Genomic DNA, 23,035 nt, shown 5'->3' with positions numbered 1-23,035 from the left:
GACGTCAGATTGATTTAAGACTGCAAAAGCTGGCAACAGGCAGGCAAAGAAACTGATGCTGAGAGATGATCTCTTGAACTTTACGCTTTCAGATTTTAAGATCTTCAAACAATCTAGACTCGGCTTGCTAGACTTTTGTGCTTTTCAAGCCACCAATTTTACCTTGTCCTCATCAATCCCCAACAAATTGCTGCAATTCAGCTATTGAAATCAGAATTCAAATGAAAAAAGGGAGCGACATCCTTTGAATGAGTAGATGGTCAACATAAACAGGCCCAATAAAGGCCTACAATACATCTGTTTGCAGGCTTCAACTCTGGTCGCGTGGACCACTTAGGTTATCACATAAGTTCATAAAACTTGTCAACATCCAAGGGTATGTTTACTTAAAATAATCCAAACATTTCCACTGGCCAGCCAGATTACATGTTCTGAGCTTTTTTTGGCATGTCTGACTGGAGATAACAGTCTACTGTTGATCAGCTGGGCTTGTGTTCAGCTGCTAGTCTACGCTTTAAATAAACAATTCTTTGAATTCAAGCTAAAACAAATACATGTGTGCTCATAATCAGTCAGAGAAAGACAACCTGATTGTACACAATTACTGAATAAAAGCAGTAATGAAACAAGTACACCAAGAAATTACTTATTTAACTAGTAATGACAAACCTGTCTAAACAGTTAAATCCCCTCTGCGTTCATTTACTACATTCCTTAAAACTCACGCTTGATATTTAAAATGACATTTAGGCCCCGTTTACACCAATACACTTTTGTTTTATAACACGCAAGATTTGTTACAGTTTCGCCTTCCGTTTACACTACCCTGGAGTTTTAGAGCCCTGAAAACAGCTTTTTGGAAAAGCTGAAAAAGCTGTTTTGGTTTTGAAAAGCTGCTGCTCCATGTGAGTGTGGAAGGGGGAACACAGAAACATTTGAAAATAGAGGCATGGCTGCAGACATTCACCTTTCTGATTGGGGCTTTTTCCTCAATATTAAGTGTGCAAAGTCTTGCACTCTTTTATTAGGTTCAGACTTTTCAAGTTGATATGGAAAACAAACTCCTGAGGACACATCGGGTAAATCTTTAAAGGGAACAGTTTAGGCTACTTCATAACATCATTCACATCACCCTGGCTAAAATGTTTAACTATCTTAACAAAAAAAAAAAAAAAAGAAAACATGATATAAGGAACTGCATTTTTTCATTTTAATATTTACTTAACAGACACTAAAAATGTTGAGGCATTGTGTAGCTACATATTTTTTTGGCTGTCATCTTCACTGTATGCATATTTATAACAAGACGGAGCCTATAACATAACTGCCTTCTTGCATTTGCATTGAAAAATATGAAACATAGCCTCTCTTTTGCTGAACATTAGTTTTAAAAATGAATAATGGCCATTATAAAAGTATAACGTACAATAAGTTTATAGATTTTAGGAAATAAATGCAAGCAATCAGTCAAATGTGTAGAATCATTGTGTGTTGTTGCATTAATTAATATATTAACTTATCTTTGCTCAACCAAAACACGTTACCTGAGAACAAGTAATAGATTTAAATGCCATTGAGATAAATATCACATTTAATAACTATAGAGAGATTAGATCCAGCAGTACTGTATATGCTTGATAAACTGTCTGAAATGCACTGCTCTCACCCGGGGAACTGTGCTCAAAGCACTCGCTGACTGACTGGAGCTCAGATGTGTACATATGCTGCCGCGCATGCTGGAGTGTGTGTGTGGTCATGTGATGTGCGTTTTCAGTGGTGTAGTGTGGACAGAGATTTTTTTCAGAAACGCAAGGTGAAAATCCTGTGTGGACGTGGATCGTTTTCATTCTAAAACGCTGTTTTAAAAATAAAATGTATTAGTATGAACGAGACCTTAGTTATTTATCCCATATAAATGATTTCTTAATACTGCTTGCCTTAAGCAAGAATCCAAGAATATCCAACAATGATGAATTAATGAAAGTCTAGTGAAAATATTAAACAAACAAGTTGCATGTTGGAAGCATTGTGAGCCTGTTGAAATCTGCAATTCAGTCTGTGTGCAGATTCAGAAGAGGTCTTTTCAAAAAGACAATAAAACCACAAAATCATTACAGATTATCCTGACAGCAATGTGAACGTGGTCCAAAATGCTTAAGTGACATGAAGTAGGAAACCTGGAGGAAGACAGAATGAGAGCAGATCCCTTTGGATGATTATATGACTTGAGCAGAAAGGCAAACTGGGCTTTGGCCTCAAGTGCCAGTATGGCCACGTTACGGCCAGAGGAGCTCCTTACATTTTGCAAGGTGTCTGGTTCCTGAGAAAGGGCCCCTGTGAATATACGAGTGGCACAGAGGAAACCTCGACTACAAAGGCTGCACACTTTACTGCTGCTGCTAATGCGTTTGCCAGAGTAATGAAGAGTAACCTGCATGTCATCTAGGGTCTGATGTGGCAATTACTACCAATTTTTTCTAAACTTCTGTCAATCTGTTTCTCACTCATATGCACACACACGTACAGACTCATATTTTTTTCTTTAATGTTTAACATTCACCATCATACAGGTAAGACATTTTTAAATACATCTTTAATATATTTTTTTGCTTAATCATGAATTTATCTTGACAAACTATAATATGCATAGATCACTTATAATATTCAAGTATGAAGGGTGAGAGTAAACAGGTCAAAAACAGCATGTGTAAATGTCATTAGCACTCTTTATAGGGAAGTGTATGGAACAAGGGCAATGGTTCACGATGGTCAGAAAAGCACTTTACTAGCAGTAGCATAATACTGTAGATAATAAGTACCTGGAACAATATGAAAGTGTGTATTAAATTAGTTCAAAAGTATATAATCAATCTTAATTTCAAGTGCTTTTTTTTTTTTTTTTTTACAATTTTAACTAGAAAAACAATACAAAAATGTACTGATGTAAATGTTTTTGTAAAGAGACTAAAATTAACAAAGAAATACTATTTTAATATAGGTATAGGATAGTTCACCACAAAATTTAAATTCTGCCATAATTAACCCCATGATATGTCTGTGTATTTAATTAAATGAGCAATATATATATATATATATATATATATATATATATATATATATATATATATATATATATATATATATATATATATATATATGACAATTTCCATTTCAAGTCAATTTTCCAAGTCCCTTTAACTAACATGCAAACATGAATGCTATGTTAAAATGTGAACAGAAAATAAATAAATAAACATGAATATTCAGCTTTTTTTTTTTTTTTTTTTTAGTATAGGTAAGTTTGACAAGGTTTAATCAATTTAATATTGGAGTCACGCAAGAAACAACCCTGAAAATATTTTCTTTTTCCACAAAAGAAAAAATATTTAATTTGGGATTTCAAATAAAATAATGAAGAGTAAATGATGACAACTAAATTTTTCAAGTTACTATGACTGCTGAAACAAAATAATATTAAAACTAAATAGGAATATTACGATGAAACGACCATGAAACAACCATGAAACCACAGAAAAAAAAACTAAACCAAAAGTCAATTTGAAAAATAATATCTTTTTAAGGATGCAAATCATTTTGATTGCTTTGACTAAATACAAGCAGAAATAAAGAGAAAATAGTCCAGTGAAACAGCTTTGTGGCTACATTCTGCCCAGTCTCAAAATCTCTCAACACTCTGAGGAATGAGTGTAGTTTGGGTTTCAGGAGTCTGAGATGTCTAAACTGTGTGGGCATTAGAATGGAGTAGCTCACTATCTCCACTTCCCAGAGATCAGACGGGATAAGTCTGACCAACCACTACTTTTATGCTAGCAGGGGTAATGTGCGCCATTAAAGTGTGCATTGCATGCGTGGGAATTAAAGAGAACATGCATGAGTATTTCTTACCTTCTCATTATGGTTGGACTGCTTCAGGCCATTATAGTGATACACAGGAAATGAATCTGGGATCACAGAATCCTGGAACATTGAGACAACACGTGTCATTGTGGATACATACATTACCTGGGGTCTCATTTATGAACAAAGTGTACACCCAAAGTTCTCAATAGGTGGCCCGCGGGACACATGTGGAACACTCTTTAAAATGTGGCCTTACAGCTAAGCAGAGTGATCAGCTCTCATGTTGCTGCACATAGCACAGCATATAGTGAAGCACTAGGGCTTTAACAGTGCATGTATTTGTCCCGAATCAACACGGTACGATGGTCAAAGTTGAGTTCGATTCACGTGCCTTCATGACGAATACAGAATACATTGACAAAGAACACATTTTTCGACACAGCAGCATTCACCAGTGGTTCCGCTATTTTAACGGTCATAACCACTTTTATACATGAAAAAAGAAGTGCGGAACACTAGTCCCACATCAGAGTTCTTCTGATTGGTCTATTTCTCTGTAACTGGCAGTATGTGTGACAAATGAGCGCTGCTGTGGGTAAAAGTTGAAATCGTATCATCTTCACACAGCTTCTAAACATGCAATGCTGCAAAAGACTCAAGTTTAGCCATGCACATCTGTAGACATTCATTCATTCATTCATTTTCTTGCCGGCTTAGTCCCTTTTATTAATCCGGGGTCACCACAGCGGAATTAACCACCAACTTATCCAGCACGTTTTTATGCAGCGGATGCCCTTCCAGCCGCAACCCATCTCTGGGAAACATCCACACACATCCACACACACGCACGCACACACACACACACACACACAATATAAGATATTGAAATATAAGATATTGTCTCAATATGCGAGCTAGAAAGTCAGTCTATGAGTATTCTCTATACACACACATAATATTGCACAGCTGGATCTGGACACTGTGCTGCATTTTTTAATAAAAGAGATTTTCAGTTGAAGCTTACTGACTCTTAAATTTAATACATAATTATTGTTTTTCCATAGTTTTAGAAGAAGGCCGAGATAATTTTTTAAACTATAAATTCCTAATTAGTTTCCTGATTATGAAGATTTAATTTTAATTATTGTGTTTAGCTCGTATTTTTGCATCACAAGAAACTCTTCAGCTCTCTAACTGAATGTGACAAAACACTTCTGCCTGTTTAAAATAAACAGAAAAGGCAAGTTTTTTTGGAGATTATTTATTATTTCTGTTGTACCATACCGTTATCAAACCATGGTACCGAAATCAAGGTACATACCAACCCGTGACTCCATGTATAAGTAGATTACCGAAACCACCGAAGTTGAGAACCTCTGGTGTACACAACACTTACCACGCAAAAGTTGAGATATAAAAAAAGACTAATTTGAAGGGAGTTTACATACAGCTGCGCACAAAGTAAACATATTTAACTCAAGTACTCACTTATTGAACCACTTTAAATCATAATCAATACTAAATAAATAAATAAAAAATATTCTGGGTACGATCACTAATATGAACGTTTATGCAAATTTTATTAATAAGACCCCTGGTCTGTGTAACATCACAAACTGCTTTATATGTTCTTATTTAACACTGTGTTGTGCAAATTACTTAAAAAGTGATTACTAATTACCAATTACATCAAAATTTTATTTAAAGTCCCAGACAAATTATTTTTATTCATTCATTGCTTCACTCAATACTACTTAAAATTCCTTTAAACTTCAAAGGATAAATTGAGCTCTTAATTGTTTAAATCAGAGAGAAACAAGAAAAAGATTAACCTTTTAGCTTTACCAAAACAATTTCAACACAAGCAATTTAAATATAAACATAATCTTCTTTTGTAATTATACATGTAAAAAACAAAAATGTTTTACTTAAGTTAAACATGCATCAAAACATGAAATGTTTCAAAGCAATACCTTATCTCATACACATAGTCATGTATCAACAAAATTGACAAATCTCTTAATTTCATTAAATAAAGCAAATTAAATCGTCTGACAAAAGTAAATTTCTTTATTAAAAAAATACTCTGAATAGCAAAATATCTGAGTTAAAAAATTATAATTACTCTGAATTGATTTGTTCATAACTGTTACAATATTTACAATATTTAAAGGAAAGTGCGTAACAAATTAACCGCATGCCCTTAGTGTGTCTTTTACAGTGAATACATAATATAACTGCAGTAACTAAGTACTTCATAAATCATTACACCCAACATAGATAAAAAGTGATGCCAGAAAACATTTTCTCAACTAAACCAATCCAGTTCAAACCCATCTCAACACACTCCATAAACTCAGACCAGAGTGCCTAAAACAGAGGTCCAGTAGAAATTTTTAGATGTTAAAACATGCCCAATACTGACACCCCCCTGAAATGCATCACTTTAAGTCCAAAACAAACCCCCATTCCCTGTGTAGCTGCTAAAAAGACCTGAAATCGAATTGGTGCCAGAACATTTCAGAACAAGTCAAAATCCAAGCACACAGTTCTGACGGGAGCCAAATACCTCCGTCTAGCCCCGATACCACATGCCTGCTTCGCTGCCAGAACAACAACAGCACATGTATTTGAGTGGGCCTGAAATAGGGTTAAAGTATTTGATTTGATGGTAAATTGAGGCCTTTTTGCATGTATCCCTAAAGCCCTAATGAATTTAACACAGAGTGGTGGAGTTAAAAGTCCATGCCAAATCTAACCGTCAGCTTCTCCTCTCTCTCTCTCTCTCTCTCTGAGGGGCTACATGTACATTGATTTAATCTAGGGCTGATTGTGGGTTTATTTGAATGTAATGAAAAAACAGTAAGAAAAAGCAAACAACGTTGAGCAAGAGCAAGAAATCAAGGGAAAAAGGGAAAAAAACACAGCAGGATAGCCAGGATAAGAGAGAGAACTCTGTTCCAAAACCTAGCGTGCTGCCTTGCTGTCATTCTGCCTGCATAGGTGGCTTCCTAAACAAACTGTATATGTAGTTCTCTTGAATTTAAGCTTTTATGGCATATTTTGCAATAGAACTTATTTCAAACAATGCCAAAAAATGCTGTGTGCTGGACTGAACAAGCTCTCTGTATGTGTTTTTAGTTGAAAACTTCCCCAATCACACACACAAAAAGCAAGCACACTTTTCAGAAGAAGAAATATTATATTTTATTCTTAAGAATATTTTATTTAATTAAAGTCAATTTAATAATTAGGCATTGGAATCAGAAAGTGAAAACGTACATCCTAAACAAATAAATCAAAATAATGAGAAACGTTAACAAAAGAAGTGCAAGGTTAAAAGAACTAGAAAAAAGTAACAGACCTATTTTCAGTTGGCAGGCACCCACATGAAAATATACTAAAGTTATTTATAGTAAATACTATAGTGTTTTTTAACCATACTGACAACGACCCCTCCAATAGTGATAGAGAGTAGGGCTGCACAATATATTGTTTCAGCATTGATATCGCAACATGATCATTCGCAATAGTCACATTGCGAGTATGCGTGAAGTTGAGTCTGAATTATAATTGATCATTTCGCAAGTGTTTTTGAGGTCTGTGAGGGTTTTGAAAGCAAATTGTACTGTTTGTAACTTAAAAAAATAAATAATAATAAATATTATTAAATATTTGTTTATTAAATTGCTGTATGCCTAAATACAGTTTGATTCCTTGGAAAACAATAAAATGCTGTTAATTTAATTTCTATGTTTTCCTTTACTGAATGTATCTATGCTTGTTTATTATATTTTATGCATTTGCACCCCCTATAGAATCATCCCAATCAATCTACAATTCTAAATTTCTAATAATTTGATTTGTATAATGTTCGATTTTTCCAATTTTGTGCAGCCCTAATAGAGAGGCTGCGCAATCAGCTAAAATGTTGCTGATATTTTTTTTTTTTGTTTGGGTGAAATGTATTGCACCACCAAAAATAATTGAGGTTATGGCCATGTGTTGTGAGATATGTCGATATATTGGTTATTGTGACAGGCCTAGGTGTGCACACTCTTAAACTCAGTACCTTCATCTCTCAGTTACTTCCAAAGAGCATGACGATCTAATAAGCATTCAGAAAATATTTAATATATAGTATATCGTTTTTGTTTTATATTCTTGTTTTATACTTTTATATTGAACAAAGAAACTGCATTGACCCTCTCAAGGCAGGCGTTGCTGATTTGCAAGTTAAAAGCATAGACTTTGCTTGTTTCTAAAATTTAATTTGAGCCTGAAAGGGTTAAATATTTGTTAAATAGCACATTTTTAGCACATAATATGGATGCAAGTTTATTTTTAATTAAATTAAATGCGTCTGTGAATTGACTTTGCAATTTCTGAGGGAAAAACAAGTGTAGACAAATTATTTTCTCCTGACATTTAATAAACTGAAACTGCTTTGTGATTATTTGCTTTTAACAATTACAACAATATGATCGATTTAGCAATAGTTCTTTATGTAAATAAAAGTATATGGTTACCTTGCAAATTAGCCATGGCAAATGGTGAAGGATGAAGCTTAATCTTAAGTGGAAAGAAATTACTTATTCATTAAAAAAAAAAAAAAAAAAAAAAAAAAACTAGTTTATGCGCAACTTACCTCTATATAGCTTTTTTTTAATGGATATAATCTATATTATATCTTTATTCAGCAATATTAGTCCTATTAGGGCTGCACGATATTGGAAAAAATTGACATTGCGATATTTTTTTCCTCTGCGATATATATTGCGATATTTTATATATATATATATATATATATATATATATATATATATATATATATATATATATATATATATATATATATATATATATATATATATATATTTACTTAAAACTAGGGCTGTGACGGTCACCATGACAACCGCGTCACCGCGGTGGTCATTGCCACCTCGGTTGTCCATTGCCACCGGCCGTAGTACGTGACGTCACGCACTTTAAAACACAAATTACTGTTATGTTGCCAAGTATTACATATCTGTTAGAATATAACATTAGGCGCGATTCAGCAAGTTCAAGTTCAACCATGAATCTTGTTAGAAAACGAACTCTTACATCTGGGAACATTTTGGATTCGTGCCGAACTAAAAAGGTGAACGAATCAATTTGGATTAAGCTTTTTGTATGGGGGTTTTAAGTAAAGTGTGTTTTAATATTCACTGCTGAGAGTCCAAACACTGAGGAGCAAATCCATCGATACGCAGATCCACCATGCAAGCTAGTGGCGATTGACGGCGAGGGAAAAATAGCCATGTAGGCTTAATCAACTCCTGTCTTCTAAACGCAGAAGCCCAGCTCAGCCAGGCATGGCAGAGGCATTTGCAAAAATGGCCAGATACAAAAGAGAAAGTGATAAATGGAAGACATTGACGAGAGTAGAGAAACCTGCGTTGCGAGAAATGCGGGCGGCGGAACAGAAGGAGAAGCCCTCTCTCGCATGGTTGTGAAAAAGTACCCTGTCTGTGCATTTTTCGCTACAAGCACACCGTCTGACAGTGTATTGCTGGAAACATTATAACCCCATTCTTCACTTAAACCGGACAAAGTCAACATGTTAGTTTTTCTGGCAAATAATTTAAAATATGACTACAAAAGGTGGAGAGAAACTACTGTGTTTTTTTAAACATCTGACTTATATTGTTACTAGGTTAATATTTTCTTTTTACTTACAATTATTAATATTTATATTATTATTACACTGATAAGTAAAGTGCCATTTAGAATTTTTGTTAAGTTCTTAAAAATGTAACGTTTAATTGTTATTATTATACAGTTTCAAGCAGTTAAAGTAATGTAATATTTAACTACAATATTTATAAACAGTTTTGTGTTGTTTTATTAACGAAAGTTCAAAAATAAACATGCACGTTTATACGGATGTTTTATTTATTAATATTAAATTCGGTTATTCCTTAATTTTTACATAAAAGGTAAATTAACTTAAGTAGGCTACTTTATTTGTTGATGTACGAGATCGAGGAACATGTTTGCCAGTAAATAATGTTCGCACCACTTAAAAAACAAAACAAATGAATAACTTGCGAAAAGGATGCAATAAAAAATGCAAGCGCTTAATCATTCTTCACAATCGGATTCGTACATGCAATAAGCCGAGGCTATATTGCGCCGACAAGAACAAGCCCTAAAACTAAGTCTAGAGAGAGAATTAATACTAGTTAATATTAATGATTATAAACACAAACTGCGTTGTATGATAAACGCATCACAATGATGTCGTGATCTTTGCTGATGAACTGATATGTTATCGCCGTCTCCCCAGCCAGGTTTTCATCTGCTTTTTTCCCCTTCTTCTGGATACAAACAATAAAGTATCAGCGCCAGACCAGTGGTTTAAATTATATTTTACGCATTAAAAAATAAATAAATGTTTAAAGTTTTGTATTGCATAGCCTATATATTTTTAAAGATTATCATTCAGCTTACCTGCAGCGCATGAGGTTGTGTGCTGGGCAAATCCCCTTTACTCATGCTACCCATTTCATTTATGACACCGTAAACTTGACTTGGCAGGCTGATCATCTTTAAACTCAAAAGGTGTTTTTAACTTGAGACTGCATGCTTCTGCATAATGTGATGTTTCTTATTACAACTGTTAGCGGTGTCAAAATGAAAGCAAACATTAAAAAGGGTTTTGTTTTATCAATTGTATAGTTTAGTTTTAATAATAGCTAATGTATATAATAAATTATAATATCGATTATTGTGTAGACCACAATGTTCAACAAAACAATTTTATTAGGTTACTCTAATAGACCAAATCCCTAACTGAAAAACGAATGTGAAAATGACAGGCAGTTGCGTCTTTGCTAAAATTAATTTAACGACAAATTTCTTTTGCTTTTTTCCCCTTTAGAGATCAAAAGAGCTGTATTTAAATAATTATTTCACTAAAACATGAATTGAATGCCCAGTTCTTTCCCGTGTGAGTTTAGTGCGCCTCCGCCGCGTCTGCGTTTTTAAGGTTACAGGTGCACCCTGACCTGACGCGGGGACCAGATCTCTGTATTGCTTTAATTTCTCAATTTTCATAACTGCATTGCATTTTCATATGGAAAAATATCAAAATTTATGTTCTGAAAGTAGTAGGAATGACGGGAGTGTTAGTAAATAACAGAAAGAACTTTCACTTTTGAGTGAACTTCTGTCACGTGTTATTTTAGTATGATAAAATAAACAAAAATAGTAATGCAGAAAAGTATTTTTCGCTCTGCCAAGCCTTCTCTGTTGCTGTATAGAGAAGCAGCCTGCTCAGTCTCCTTAACCCGGCCCCACCCCGCCCACCGACTCCTGAACGTCTCACTCACTAACTCACTCACTCACGCGGGCATGCAGTGCGGTCTCATGAGGAAACGCAGCTTTTTGATATAATGTTTTTCTTGTTCCCAAATACAAATAATTTATCAAGTATTGTTTGAAATAAGTATTCGTAAAAACACGCTATTCCTGCTTTTCCGAATACCGTATTCCAGTTCGGCTCCACCCATAATATATATATATATATATTTTTTTTTTTTTTTTTTACATCGCACCCTCCTGCGATGTGACTATCGCGGATGCGCACATCGCGATTTCGATGCTGAAACGATATATCGTGCAGCCCTAAGTCCTATAATTACTTTCATCAGCAAAAGGTTCATGCACATTAGTTTTTTTGAAGTTTCTTGGAGCTTCATATGATTACAGTACACATGGAATGTTCTGACAGTTTTTGGTTCTTTTTCTGGATTTTAAATGTCTCTGGACCATTTCTATCTATGGAGGATGTGAGTGCTAAAATATCTCCATTTGTGTTCCAAAGATAAACAAAGGTCTCAGGGGACTGGAAGGACTTGAGGGTTAAAAATGAATAACAGAATTTTCATTTTTTGAGTAAACTAATCCTCTAAAAGCATCTAAGATAGCAGCATAATTACTGCATGTCTGCTTTTGGAATGGTTTTCACATCAGTAAGAGGAAAAGACTTGATTGAGCTCCCCACTCACATAGCATTTAGGTCACGTTTAAACATACAGCCTGAAAGAGAGAGACATGGTGTGTGTGTGTGTGTGTGTGTGTGTGTGTGTGTGTTACCTGATCAGGGAAGAACTCCAACAGAAACTGACTTAACAGAATAATACCCAACCCCTCTGGATCCAGCTTACTCTTCATCAGATTCACACTGAGGTTAAAAAAGAGAAATAAATGATCATAAGAGATATAGCTCACTGTATATGTGCATGTATTCCTCACTGTCAATAAAACATGTAGACACAATTAGCTAGAAAGGAATTATGCTCAGTTACTTAACATAGAACAGTGTCTGGTGACGTTAAACCTCAGTGATGTTAAAACAGGGCAGACTTTTCCTTTTAAAGTCATTCAGAGAGACTGATAACATTATTAACTCCCTCCCACACAAGCTCAGTAATCAGAGAATGATAAATGCTTTCTCGTGTGATCACAGGTCACTTCAACGTACACATAAAAATTGAAACAATAATAATCATTTGCCAAAACCTTGATTATGCTGTATGTAGTTTCAAAAGGGGCCAAAGGAGAGTTCAAACCTCATCAACACTTGACTTAACCACTTTTGACAGAACAGGGTGCTGTGTGAAAACAAACATGCGAGCTAAACTTTATTCTGTCAATTAATCCTTACATTATAAACCCTCTTGCTGAATGGCTCAAGCTGTCGTTCAGCTGTCAAAGGTTGATGTTATTTAAGAAAACAGGTGGTTTTAAATCACTCAGATTTCAGTGGGAAGCGGTTTAAGAGGTGAAGCTTTCAAAGGGACTCTGTTTAGTGGCTTTAAAATGAGGTTTTAAACAAAGTAAAAGACTTTACTCCCTATCTCCCCTTTGCACTATAACAGTCATGAGTCTGTTTGAGTGGCTTGTGAACCAAAGCTGTGCAAAGAGAGAGGACAGATATTTTAACATGCAAAAACCTGTTCTTATCACTGCTCAAACACAATGCTACCCATGTTTGTATAAGCATAAAAGTACAAAGTATGTTATAAATGAAAAAAAAGATAATTTTATCTAATTATATATTTTTAATTTAGTCAAGAATGTTAATGTTTCAAAATTATTTAAGTTGTACAAATAAGGTTAAGTAACAAAAACATGCACAAAGAACACAAAGAGAAAGAGACTGTTAACAAACTTTAAAGCAAATGCATTGAAGTATGATGTTTATATGTGTTGTGTATAATGGATAACAATACAATTTGTGTTAGTCCTATTGACCTTATTCTACGGTGGAAGCGTGCTCATTTTTACGAATATACTTGCGATTCCGCTGCCTATGATTGAAATGACTAAAAATAATATTTGTCAGAAAACGGTCAAACTCTCTACAAACAAGTGTGTTCATGACTATATAAAGAATATAAAAAGTAGAATAATAAAAGAAGAAAAATATCAATTTGCAACAAAGCTTTTAATGTTTTTAATTTTTTTGTATTCTGTTTTGGAACAATTAAACTAAAATTCACAATTATGTTGTTGAATGTTTCTTTAGGGGAATATATTGCATCTTAAAAAATAAAATGTGACAAATACATAAAACTTATCTGTGTTTTTCTTCTCTCAACAATGCAAATTTGACTGTCTGAAACTTTTCCAAAAAAAAAAAAAAAAAGACAAAAAAAAAAAAAAAACCACCAACATTATACCAGCATACCAGTCTAAATTTAGGGTCAAATTTTTATAACATAAACAAAACGAGAACAAACAAACAAAAAAAGAATAAAAAAAATAACAAGAACCCATAACAATATTTCAAATTTTGGAACATTCACACTGACTGACCACTTTATTAGGTACACCCTACAAGTACCAGGTTGGACCCCCTTTTGGCTTCAAAACGTCCTTAATCCTCTGTGGCAAAGATTCAACAAGGTACTGGAAATATACCTCAGAGATTTTGGTCCATATTGACATGATAGCATCATGCAGTCGCAGCAGATTTGTCAGCTGCACATTCATGATGCGAATCTCCCGTTCCAACATATCCCAAAGGTGCTCTATTGGAGTGAGCTCTGGTGACTGTGGAGGCCATTGAGTACAGCGCTTTATGACATGGCACGTTACTGCTTCCTGCTGGAAGTAGCAATCAATTGGTACTAATGGGCCCAAAGTGTGCCAAGAAAATATCCCCCACACACCATTACACCATCACCTGTTGATACAAGGCAGGATGGATCTATGCTTTCATGTTGTTGATGCCAAATTCTGACCCTATCTAAATGTTGCAGCAGAAATCGAGACCAGGCAACGTTTTTCCAACCTTCTATTGTCCAATTTTGGTAAGCATGTGTGAACTGAAGCCTAAGTTTCCTCTTCTTAGCTGACAGGAGTAATGGTTGGTGTGGTCTTCTACTGCTGTAGCCCATCCGTCTCAAGTAGGACGTGCTGTCCGTACAGAGACGCTCTTTTGCTTACTTCGGTCATACTATAAGGGGTTATCTGAGTTACTGTTGCCTTTCTATCAGCTTGAACCAGTCTGGCCAATCTCCCCTGACCTCTGGCATCAACAAAGCATTTGCACACACAGAATTGCTGCTCACTAGATATTTTTTCTTTTTCTGACAATTTTCTGTAAACCTTAGATATGATTGTGCATGAAAATCTCAGTAGATCAGCAGTTTCTGAAATAATCAGACCAGCCTGTCTGGCACCAACACAACCATTCCACGTTCAAAGTCACTTAACTCGTCTTTCTTCTCCATTCTGATGCTCGTTTTGAACTGCAGCAGATCATCTTGACCATGCTAACATGCCTAAATGCATTAAGTTGCTGCCATGTGATTGGCTGATTAGCAATTTGCATTAACAAGCAATTGGACAGGTGTACCTAATAAAGTGGCCTGTGAGTGTACAACATTGTATTGCAATTTTATTTTGAGACGATGACAGTTAGTAAATTAGCATTGCTGGAACACCTTACCGACCATTCAGCACTGAGGACTTTAATGCTCTGTTTTAGAATCAAACACATCATACAGGCACACTTTAACAAACATAAACTTACTAGTCTGGCTCAGAGACGAGATCCAAGGCTTTCATAACATCTTCAAGAAGTGTGTCTGGAATGAACCCATTATCTGAAGATGAGGAGAAAGAGAAGAGGCAGATGGTTAGAGCTTCTGAGAGCCTTGATCACCACCCACACAGTCTGCCCGTGTCTCATGCCCAACATGAAACAACAGTTTCATCTCTCTAATCAAAGCCATGTTGCAGACCATGCACACATATGTGTACAAACACACCCAGACAATGGCTGATAAACAGATGAACGACTGCTTTTCCTCCTTTCTGGTCTCCAAGTGTTAGACAGGATGTTTGCAAAGCAGCTGGTATGCTAACTCTTTTCCGTTTGCTATAAAATGAACTCTCTCCTCCAAATTTCCTGCAGCAACTAGATTAAGAACAATAAATATCTGTACCACGGAATGAAATCAGATACAGTCAGGCGTATTTGAAAAAGCGTTGAGAGGTGTTTGCAAAATTTTTCAACTGCATTGCAACTCATTTTGGAGGAAGACAATATTCAATAGAAGACAACTTGAGATCCATACGAGATTTATTGGATCATGATTGTCAGCATAATATTAATAATAATAATAATAAAAATAGTACTATGGCTGGAATTTCTTTTTTATTGATCAATAACACATAATACATAAATACGCATGTTGATTTCATGTTATTTTAGCATTTAATTTATTAAATGCTAAAATAACATATAAATGCATATAAAAAGATGCATTTTTTTTCTCATTTAGATAAATGAAATGAGTGTGAACAATCTCAATTCATAATTAAATTGTCTGTGGTTAAAGTTTGGAATAAACATCTAAATCGCTGGTAACTGAGCTAAAACAGACATTATATTGCATGTGCTCACACACACACACACACACACACACACACACACACACATACACATACACATACACATACACACACACACACACACACACACACACACACACACACACACACACACACACACACACACACACAGAATATTGTTCTTATTAACACAAGGGACAGGAATGTTGTTTACGACTTTAAGAGGCAGAAAGATGCCAAGCGAGAACATCTAATCTTGTTCTTGATGACACTTTGAGTGTGTGTTGTAAATTAGCTCTTTTAAATCAAAACTTTGGAAGACGATGCTAGTTCTCACAGCGACACATTCAGTGATCTACACACACACAAAGCTCTTCTACCTGACAGATGTGAGACAGTGCAGTTGGCGATCTCTGCTCCAGGTTCCCTGTATTCCATCAAACACCCTCTTCTACCTACTTTATATATTATCGTCGGGACTCGTAGGTTTAACACAAGAGCAATAAATAACAGAGAAAAAGTAGGGGAGGAAAATACAACTTCAGGCAACAGAATTCTTAGGAAAAACACAAACAGGATCAGGAAGAACAAATATAATGCAGTACATATGACTAAGAGAGTATCAGGGGTTTGTTCATAAAATTAAAACCGCTGACTTTGCAACATAAGCACCTACTCTGAGCTAACCTGTCATTGTTATGGGACATTATGAGAAAGTACACCAAAACAAGACCTAAATGCTTTATTTAAATATGAGCTAAATGATCACAAAATAATTAATGTTACAAAGATAGTTCAACCAAAAAATTACAATTCTTTTGAAAAAGAAAAAAAAAAAAAACTTTAAAAAATATTTTGAAGAATACTGGTATCTGGTACCCACTGACTTCCATAATATTTTGTTTCTACCACCAGCATTCTTAAAAATACCTTTTTTTTTGTGTTCAGCAGAAGAAAGAAACTCAAACATGTTACAAACAAGTGAAGAATGAGTAAATGATAAGAGAAGAAAGAAACTCATAAATGTTTAAAACCACACGAGGGAGAATGATTTTTTCTGCTTGGATGAACTATCCCTTCAAAACCAGTTGGAAACAGGAAATTTAGTCTGCAAATCGCTATTAGAAAATAGGTAATCAATGGGTTGTTTATAAATACTGTAAAAAATGTAGAAACATGCAAATTATATACAGTTTAAAGATAATTTGCTCTCTTAAGGGCCTCCTAAGCAGGGCTTGACATTAACACCCGCAACCCGTCAAATGTGGGTAGATTTAGGCTGTGGCGGATTAGAGAGCTGCTCCCACTAGCCACTTTGGCTGGTTGAAAATAATTTAAAATTGTAGTTCTTTGAGAAGCAGCATGACTTTTTGTACGAGCAAAAGAAAGCAGATTAATACCGAATGAGAGGATGATCATGTGCACAGTGAGACGCAGGCTTTCTTCGCTCACTGATGTATAGAGTTAGAGGTTTTAAAGCTTGCGCGCAATGCAAACGTAACCTGTGCAATCAGTTCTCTGTGACAAATGGACAAAAAATTATGCTCGTGCACCCACTGTCCTGCTGCTTCAAGAGCTCCAGATTCTTTAAAAAAATGTCTTTTTGTAAGCAGCAGCACTTTTCGCTTTTTACCATTCTCTGAACAGATTATTAATAGACATGCATGTGATCTTCTTTTCATTATCACACACAGTATCTTTTTCACCTTTCTTTTGCTTACAGATATTTAAATAGTTTATTTATGGTTTAATTATAATTCTTTACAATAACATTTCAAACACTTTACATTTTAACATCTCAAATAAGGAATTAATAATTATGTATAGTTAAGTGGTGGTCAGGGACCTTTAGCCAGGACAGACTACTGTGCATAGCTTTAGATACGTATAAATATTTTTATTTTTTAAAATGTCTTTTTTTTTTTTTAAAGAAAGATTTTGCTGAATAAAAAGTGCATATGTACAGCTATATTCAGGTAAAATTTTTACCCAAGAAATAATTAGTTTTTTAGTATATTAGTAAAACACCCTGAAACCATAACCTATTTGCTCATGCTCATCGAACTATTGTGGTCATAACACAAAATCTAAAATCTAAGTCAAATTTATGCATATAATATATTTTCCCAACAACAAAATTGTGGCTAGTGAAAATGCAGAGTGGCTAGCCACAGTGGCTGGTGATGAAAAAAGTTAATGTCAAGCCCTGTTCTTAAGCATGCAACATATGTTTGGATGTGCACATACAGAAATGTATGTGGCTGGAAGAGAAAGTGGACGAGTGGACGTGTTCAGACAGATCATTTCTGACATCTAATAAAAGTGTAAAACTATTTAAAAAAATAAATATAACTATAAAAGTTAACTCATCACATGTGATAGTAATGACATTTATAAAAAAAAAAAAAGATTACTATTTCTAAAAGCATTAATCATAACAAATGCGCTATACTATGATAACTGCTTAGGAGTGATGTTCCAGTAAGACTGAAGATAAAAAATAAAAAAATAAAAATAAAAAAAGGCTGAAATGTGACTTTGTGAGATGATTTAAAAAATAGAGTTGTTATAATAATCTCACTTTATCGACTTGTATAAAATCAGGTTTAATGTTTAGCAAGTCAACCAAAGCATGTTAAATAAACAACAGCAGTGAAGGCCTATGTTAGTGGATGTGAGGGAGTGTTGTGAGTGTGAAGTCCTGTCTTTATGACTGATATCTGTCTGTGTAAAGGGATACTGTGGGAGAATCATTCAAAAGAATGAAGGGTTTAACCTAAACCTGAAAACGTAGCCACTGAACTACGTATCTTGACGCACACACACATGCTCCCTCACACCTGTAGACTTCAGGAGTTGATTACTGCTCTTTTACTTCCCTGAAATAACACCTTTGCATCAGATCAAACGTTACTCTTTCATTTCCTACTCTCTTCTCTTTACACTCGCGCACACACACTATCACATAAACTGGATCTTTGCACTACCAAACAAACTGTAGAGATAATAAACTCGCTGTGTTTTGCTAAAGCTCATCTTTCTCTCAGAGAAACACAAGTTGACTCAGCTGCTGTGGTTGAGCTGACGTTGGAGTTTCTGCAGTCTCTCATTCTCTCTTACAAACAAAACAGATGAAATGCGTTCGTTTTATTAAATAATTTTACCTTCCGGGTCAAATGTCTGGAAAACTCTTCTGGCCTGTTCTGACGCAGACTCAGGAGCAACCAAAGCCATTTCCTAGAGAGAGAAGGAAATATGAAAAACAAATGAAGAGTTTTGTGAAAGTTGACATAATTTTTTTATGATTTTACAGAATACATAAACCACATTTAATAGCAATATAAACCTGTGCTTCCCACACATAGACTTTATTAACGGCCACCAAAGTATATTTATTGACAATTTTTTTTTAAACAATATTATAATCCTTTTACACTTTTTTTGTATTCCAAACATCCACATTCGATTAACCAGTGGAAAATCTTCTCTCGCCCTACACATTTCATACTACATATTGTTTGTGCTCGAGAACTTACTCAGACAATCTCACATGCTCTGTAGAGATCCACAGAGATGCGCCTTGTTAAGGCTTAAAAATGCATCTGGCCAGTGTTTCTAAATCTTCTAAAATGTCAGAGAGTTGACTTACGCTGTCTAAAAATGTTGTGTTTTTGCCTTACTCTTTATTAAAGATTACTTTCTGCTTGGCTTCACAGCTGACAGCGCACACAGCCACGAGACCGAGAGACCAAGAGAAAAAGTAAATAATAGATCTAAACTATTTAAAAAACTTAAATGGTCAATCAACTCATTTACCTTATTTAAATAATCAACACTTTTTATTCTAATTATGAGGCGCAAGTAATTTATTACATGAAGAAATGATTCACGGAGCTTCTCCTACCACAGCAAATTCCGTTTTTACAGTTAATATTTGGCGCCAGTTAATCATGAAGTGACGATTTTGTTTGCTTTGACTCATTGGATGGAAACGCTGCTTTATTCACACGACTTTTATGCAATAATCCAGTTTTGCGCATACAGTTAATTTGTATTTTTTGATGGAAACATAGCTATTGTCATGCCAATAAAGAAACCTGAACTTGAGAAAGAAAGAGAAAGAGAGCAGCTGTGTGCAGATGGCTCATAAATGGCATAAAAATAAGAGAAACCCGTGTAATTCTTTATTTCGACAGCCTTTTTAAAAATCTTTAACCAACTGAAAAGAAACTGTGTATAACAGTGTCATAATAAATAAAAGTATTGTTAAAAATCACGTTTTGTGTCACATGTAGTTAACAATTTATGTGCCATGGGTGAAAGATGTGTTTCAATCCGGCTTACTACTGCAAGTATACTTCAAACCTGTAGGAAACACTGAAAACATATACAAAAACAACAACACATATATAAATGTTTGGATGTGGTATTTGAGGAGGGTACAAAGATAAGTGAAGAAATAGTAATGAAGTTGATTTCCTGTGTGGATAAGCGAACATTGACTTCAAATGACCCGAATTTAACCATTCAGTCTTTTTCAAGAACTAGAGAGGAATGAACGATGATGCAATGTGCTTTAAGGGCTCTTGCTGAAATATATGACAGTTCAAAATGAGAAAATGTTTACATGAACTGTACTTGCATCCTTTTGTTTGCATGTGCATTTGTAAAGAGACGAAGTATGTGATTAAATTTTGTGTGTGTGTGTGTAACTGATCTGGAGATAAACTCATAAATGGCAAAAGTGCTTTTCCATCAAGCACTCTTTTAATGAAAACAATCTTCTATCTCTCTCCCACAAGCGCAAATCTCACAAACATACACCGAACTTTGCTGATTAATAGAAAACAAACCAAGATCCATGTGTGTTTGTTCGTGTTTGAGTTACAGCGGGATCACTGCCCCATCAATATGTGCTGCCTGCAGGGACTTGGGACAACAAAACATCTGTGTGTGTGTCTCTGTGTGTGTGTTAAAACAACTCAAGCTGAAAAATATGCAGAGTCAGCATGCACAGCTGAATCACGTACAGCTAAAACAGTTCACCAAGTTTTCCATCTGTACATTCCAATAGCGTAAAGAGTGTCATAAGCTTTATATAGGAATTAATCAATATGGTGTACACAACAAAACAAGTGGCCATCATCATGCATTCTAAGATATTAATAAAATATTGTCACTTAATTAGAAATACACTACTTCAGTCTTTGCTTTGTTAACAATCACAAGTGTACAGAGTCACCGTTTTATTTACAGTAGGATGTCATCTAAGAATGCAGTTATCAATCAGGGTTCATACACATTTTTACTAATAAAATTCTATGACTTTTCCAAGACTTTCTAGTTAATTTTCATGACCTAATGTTTCATCTAAGGTCTACATATGTAGATGTGTATGATTTTTTTTTTAAAAAGATGTCCAGTTGTGTTTAGGGATGCACTGAATATTCGGTCACCAAAAATCTTTGAACGAAAATCACATCGAAACACAACTGAAACAGTATGTTGTAATGACGCAAAAAAAAAAAAAAAAAAAAAAAAGCATACACATTCATTGTCTAATATATTCAGTAAAATACAGCAATAAAGTGCCTCAAAATGTAATAGGTAGGTATATATACCATTTTAATATGTGACTCAGATGGCAGACTGTAGCCATACAGTATCTCTGCAAGATATTTTTTAAATTTGGCAAAGTGTAAATTTTTGGCAGTCACGGTTGCGCAGTGGGTAGCACGACCGCCTCACAGCAAGAAGGCTTGCTCACAGCATAATTTTTTCTAATCAGTGTTTCAGTTTTCGGCCTTGATTTCCTCTTTTTCAATACATTTTTTTTAATGAAATTATTAATAGCATCTGGATAAAAAAGTATACTGTACTTTTTTTGCATATAATAAAACATATTTGCAGAAGTAATCAGAACAGTCATTTTCACCTACTGCACTTAAAATACATTGCCATGGGTTGGCAATAGCATTTTTTACTTTTTTTTTACAGGTAAAAAGTGCTTATATTTTCCTCTAAAAATCTGAAATTCTAATCAAATACGAAGTGTTTTACTGCACTTGAAGAACACTAGCAATGAACATACAAACACGGTCATGGAAGAGTGAACGTAAACACAGTCTGTGTACTTTCACAGTACGGTTTCAGTGCAACACTCACAAATATCTCCTCCTATTTCACAGACAAAATATACAGTTCACAGTCACACAGAGACAGAGCAACAGAGGAGACAACATGAGAAATAAGAGACAAAAAGGACAAAAGAATGTAGATGACAAGTAGAAGTTGCAGCTGGATTTTGTTTGCCTTAATACCTTAAACTAAGCAAGTACTCCACACAGTCACACCAGACACCTACACTCAACTGCTAGATATTTAAAATGAAATTAAACTTTCAGAGTCCTTGCCCGAGTTTAAAACCCACATTCTTCAAGTGATGAAAATGGATTTGTTTTAACTTGCGCGAGTAGCATGTAGCTCTGCAGTGATGAAAGAAGAATATATAAAATTAATCTGCCATGGATTCTTAAGTTTAATCTGCCCGTAAAAGGTTCAAACAATCTCAACTAAAAAAAAATAAATAAATAAAAAGCTGTGTGTACCCATTTTACCTCATTGAATGAAGTTTGATAAATTATTTTAAGAAGAGCACATGACATGATTGATAGTGGCTGGTTTCTCATCCTCAATCACCAATAAGCCAATCAGATAAATCCAAACCTACAATGAATAGCTAGTTACTTCAGCTACGTTCCAGAATTCCCGTGCACCCCATCTCCACCTTTTTCTTCTTTACCAGGGGTAACTTTCGAGAACTACCTGATCTTAGAAGCTCTTATGTGCTTATTGACCAGGCGGAGGCCCTGGGCTCAATTAACTCCGAGGTCAGAGTTCTCTCTCAGGACTAGGCATGGGACGATAACCGCTTTCAAGTTATACAGCGGTTTGGAAAAGTCAAGGTTTTAAAACCGCTAAAATTTTCTGTAATACCATCCCTAAGGTAAGTTTAAGATTTTTTTTAATTTACTTTTTATTTATTTTTAGTTTTAGGACAACAGTATCTCCAGCAGAAAAAATATCCAAAGATGCTGTTTTAAATTCTAAAGAAAACCGTGTTTTTGAAACTAATGAAGACAGCAGAAGTCAATGATTTCATAATTTCATTTTCATTATTTAGCCTGACAAGTTTATTATGCCAACATTTTTTAAATCTTTCAAAAAATTAAATATATTGTGTTTAAAGGTTTTTTTTTTT

The 23,035-nt window shown here is 34.7% G+C and overlaps 1 protein-coding gene across 2 annotated transcripts in view; it reads right to left on the bottom strand.

The window, feature by feature from the left end:
• mindy3 (MINDY lysine 48 deubiquitinase 3) overlaps positions 1-23,035 on the bottom strand; it is a 54,049-nt gene that overhangs the window by 1,947 nt on the left and 29,067 nt on the right. For both annotated transcript variants that reach the window (XM_087286274.1, NM_001077756.1), the window contains 4 exon segments: positions 18,939-19,011; positions 14,951-15,023; positions 12,004-12,091; positions 3,907-3,978 (listed from right to left, as the gene is read on the bottom strand). In XM_087286274.1, the coding sequence (XP_087142400.1) occupies positions 3,907-3,978; positions 12,004-12,091; positions 14,951-15,023; positions 18,939-19,011 (306 nt within the window).

Source organism: Danio rerio, chromosome 16 (assembly GCF_052040795.2).
Source record: "Danio rerio strain M-AB ecotype USA chromosome 16, GRCz13ab, whole genome shotgun sequence".
Classification (NCBI taxonomy): Eukaryota; Metazoa; Chordata; class Actinopteri; order Cypriniformes; family Danionidae; genus Danio; species Danio rerio.
The sequence above is the reverse complement of the archived record's forward strand: the minus strand, read 5'-3'. Positions and strand labels throughout refer to the sequence as shown.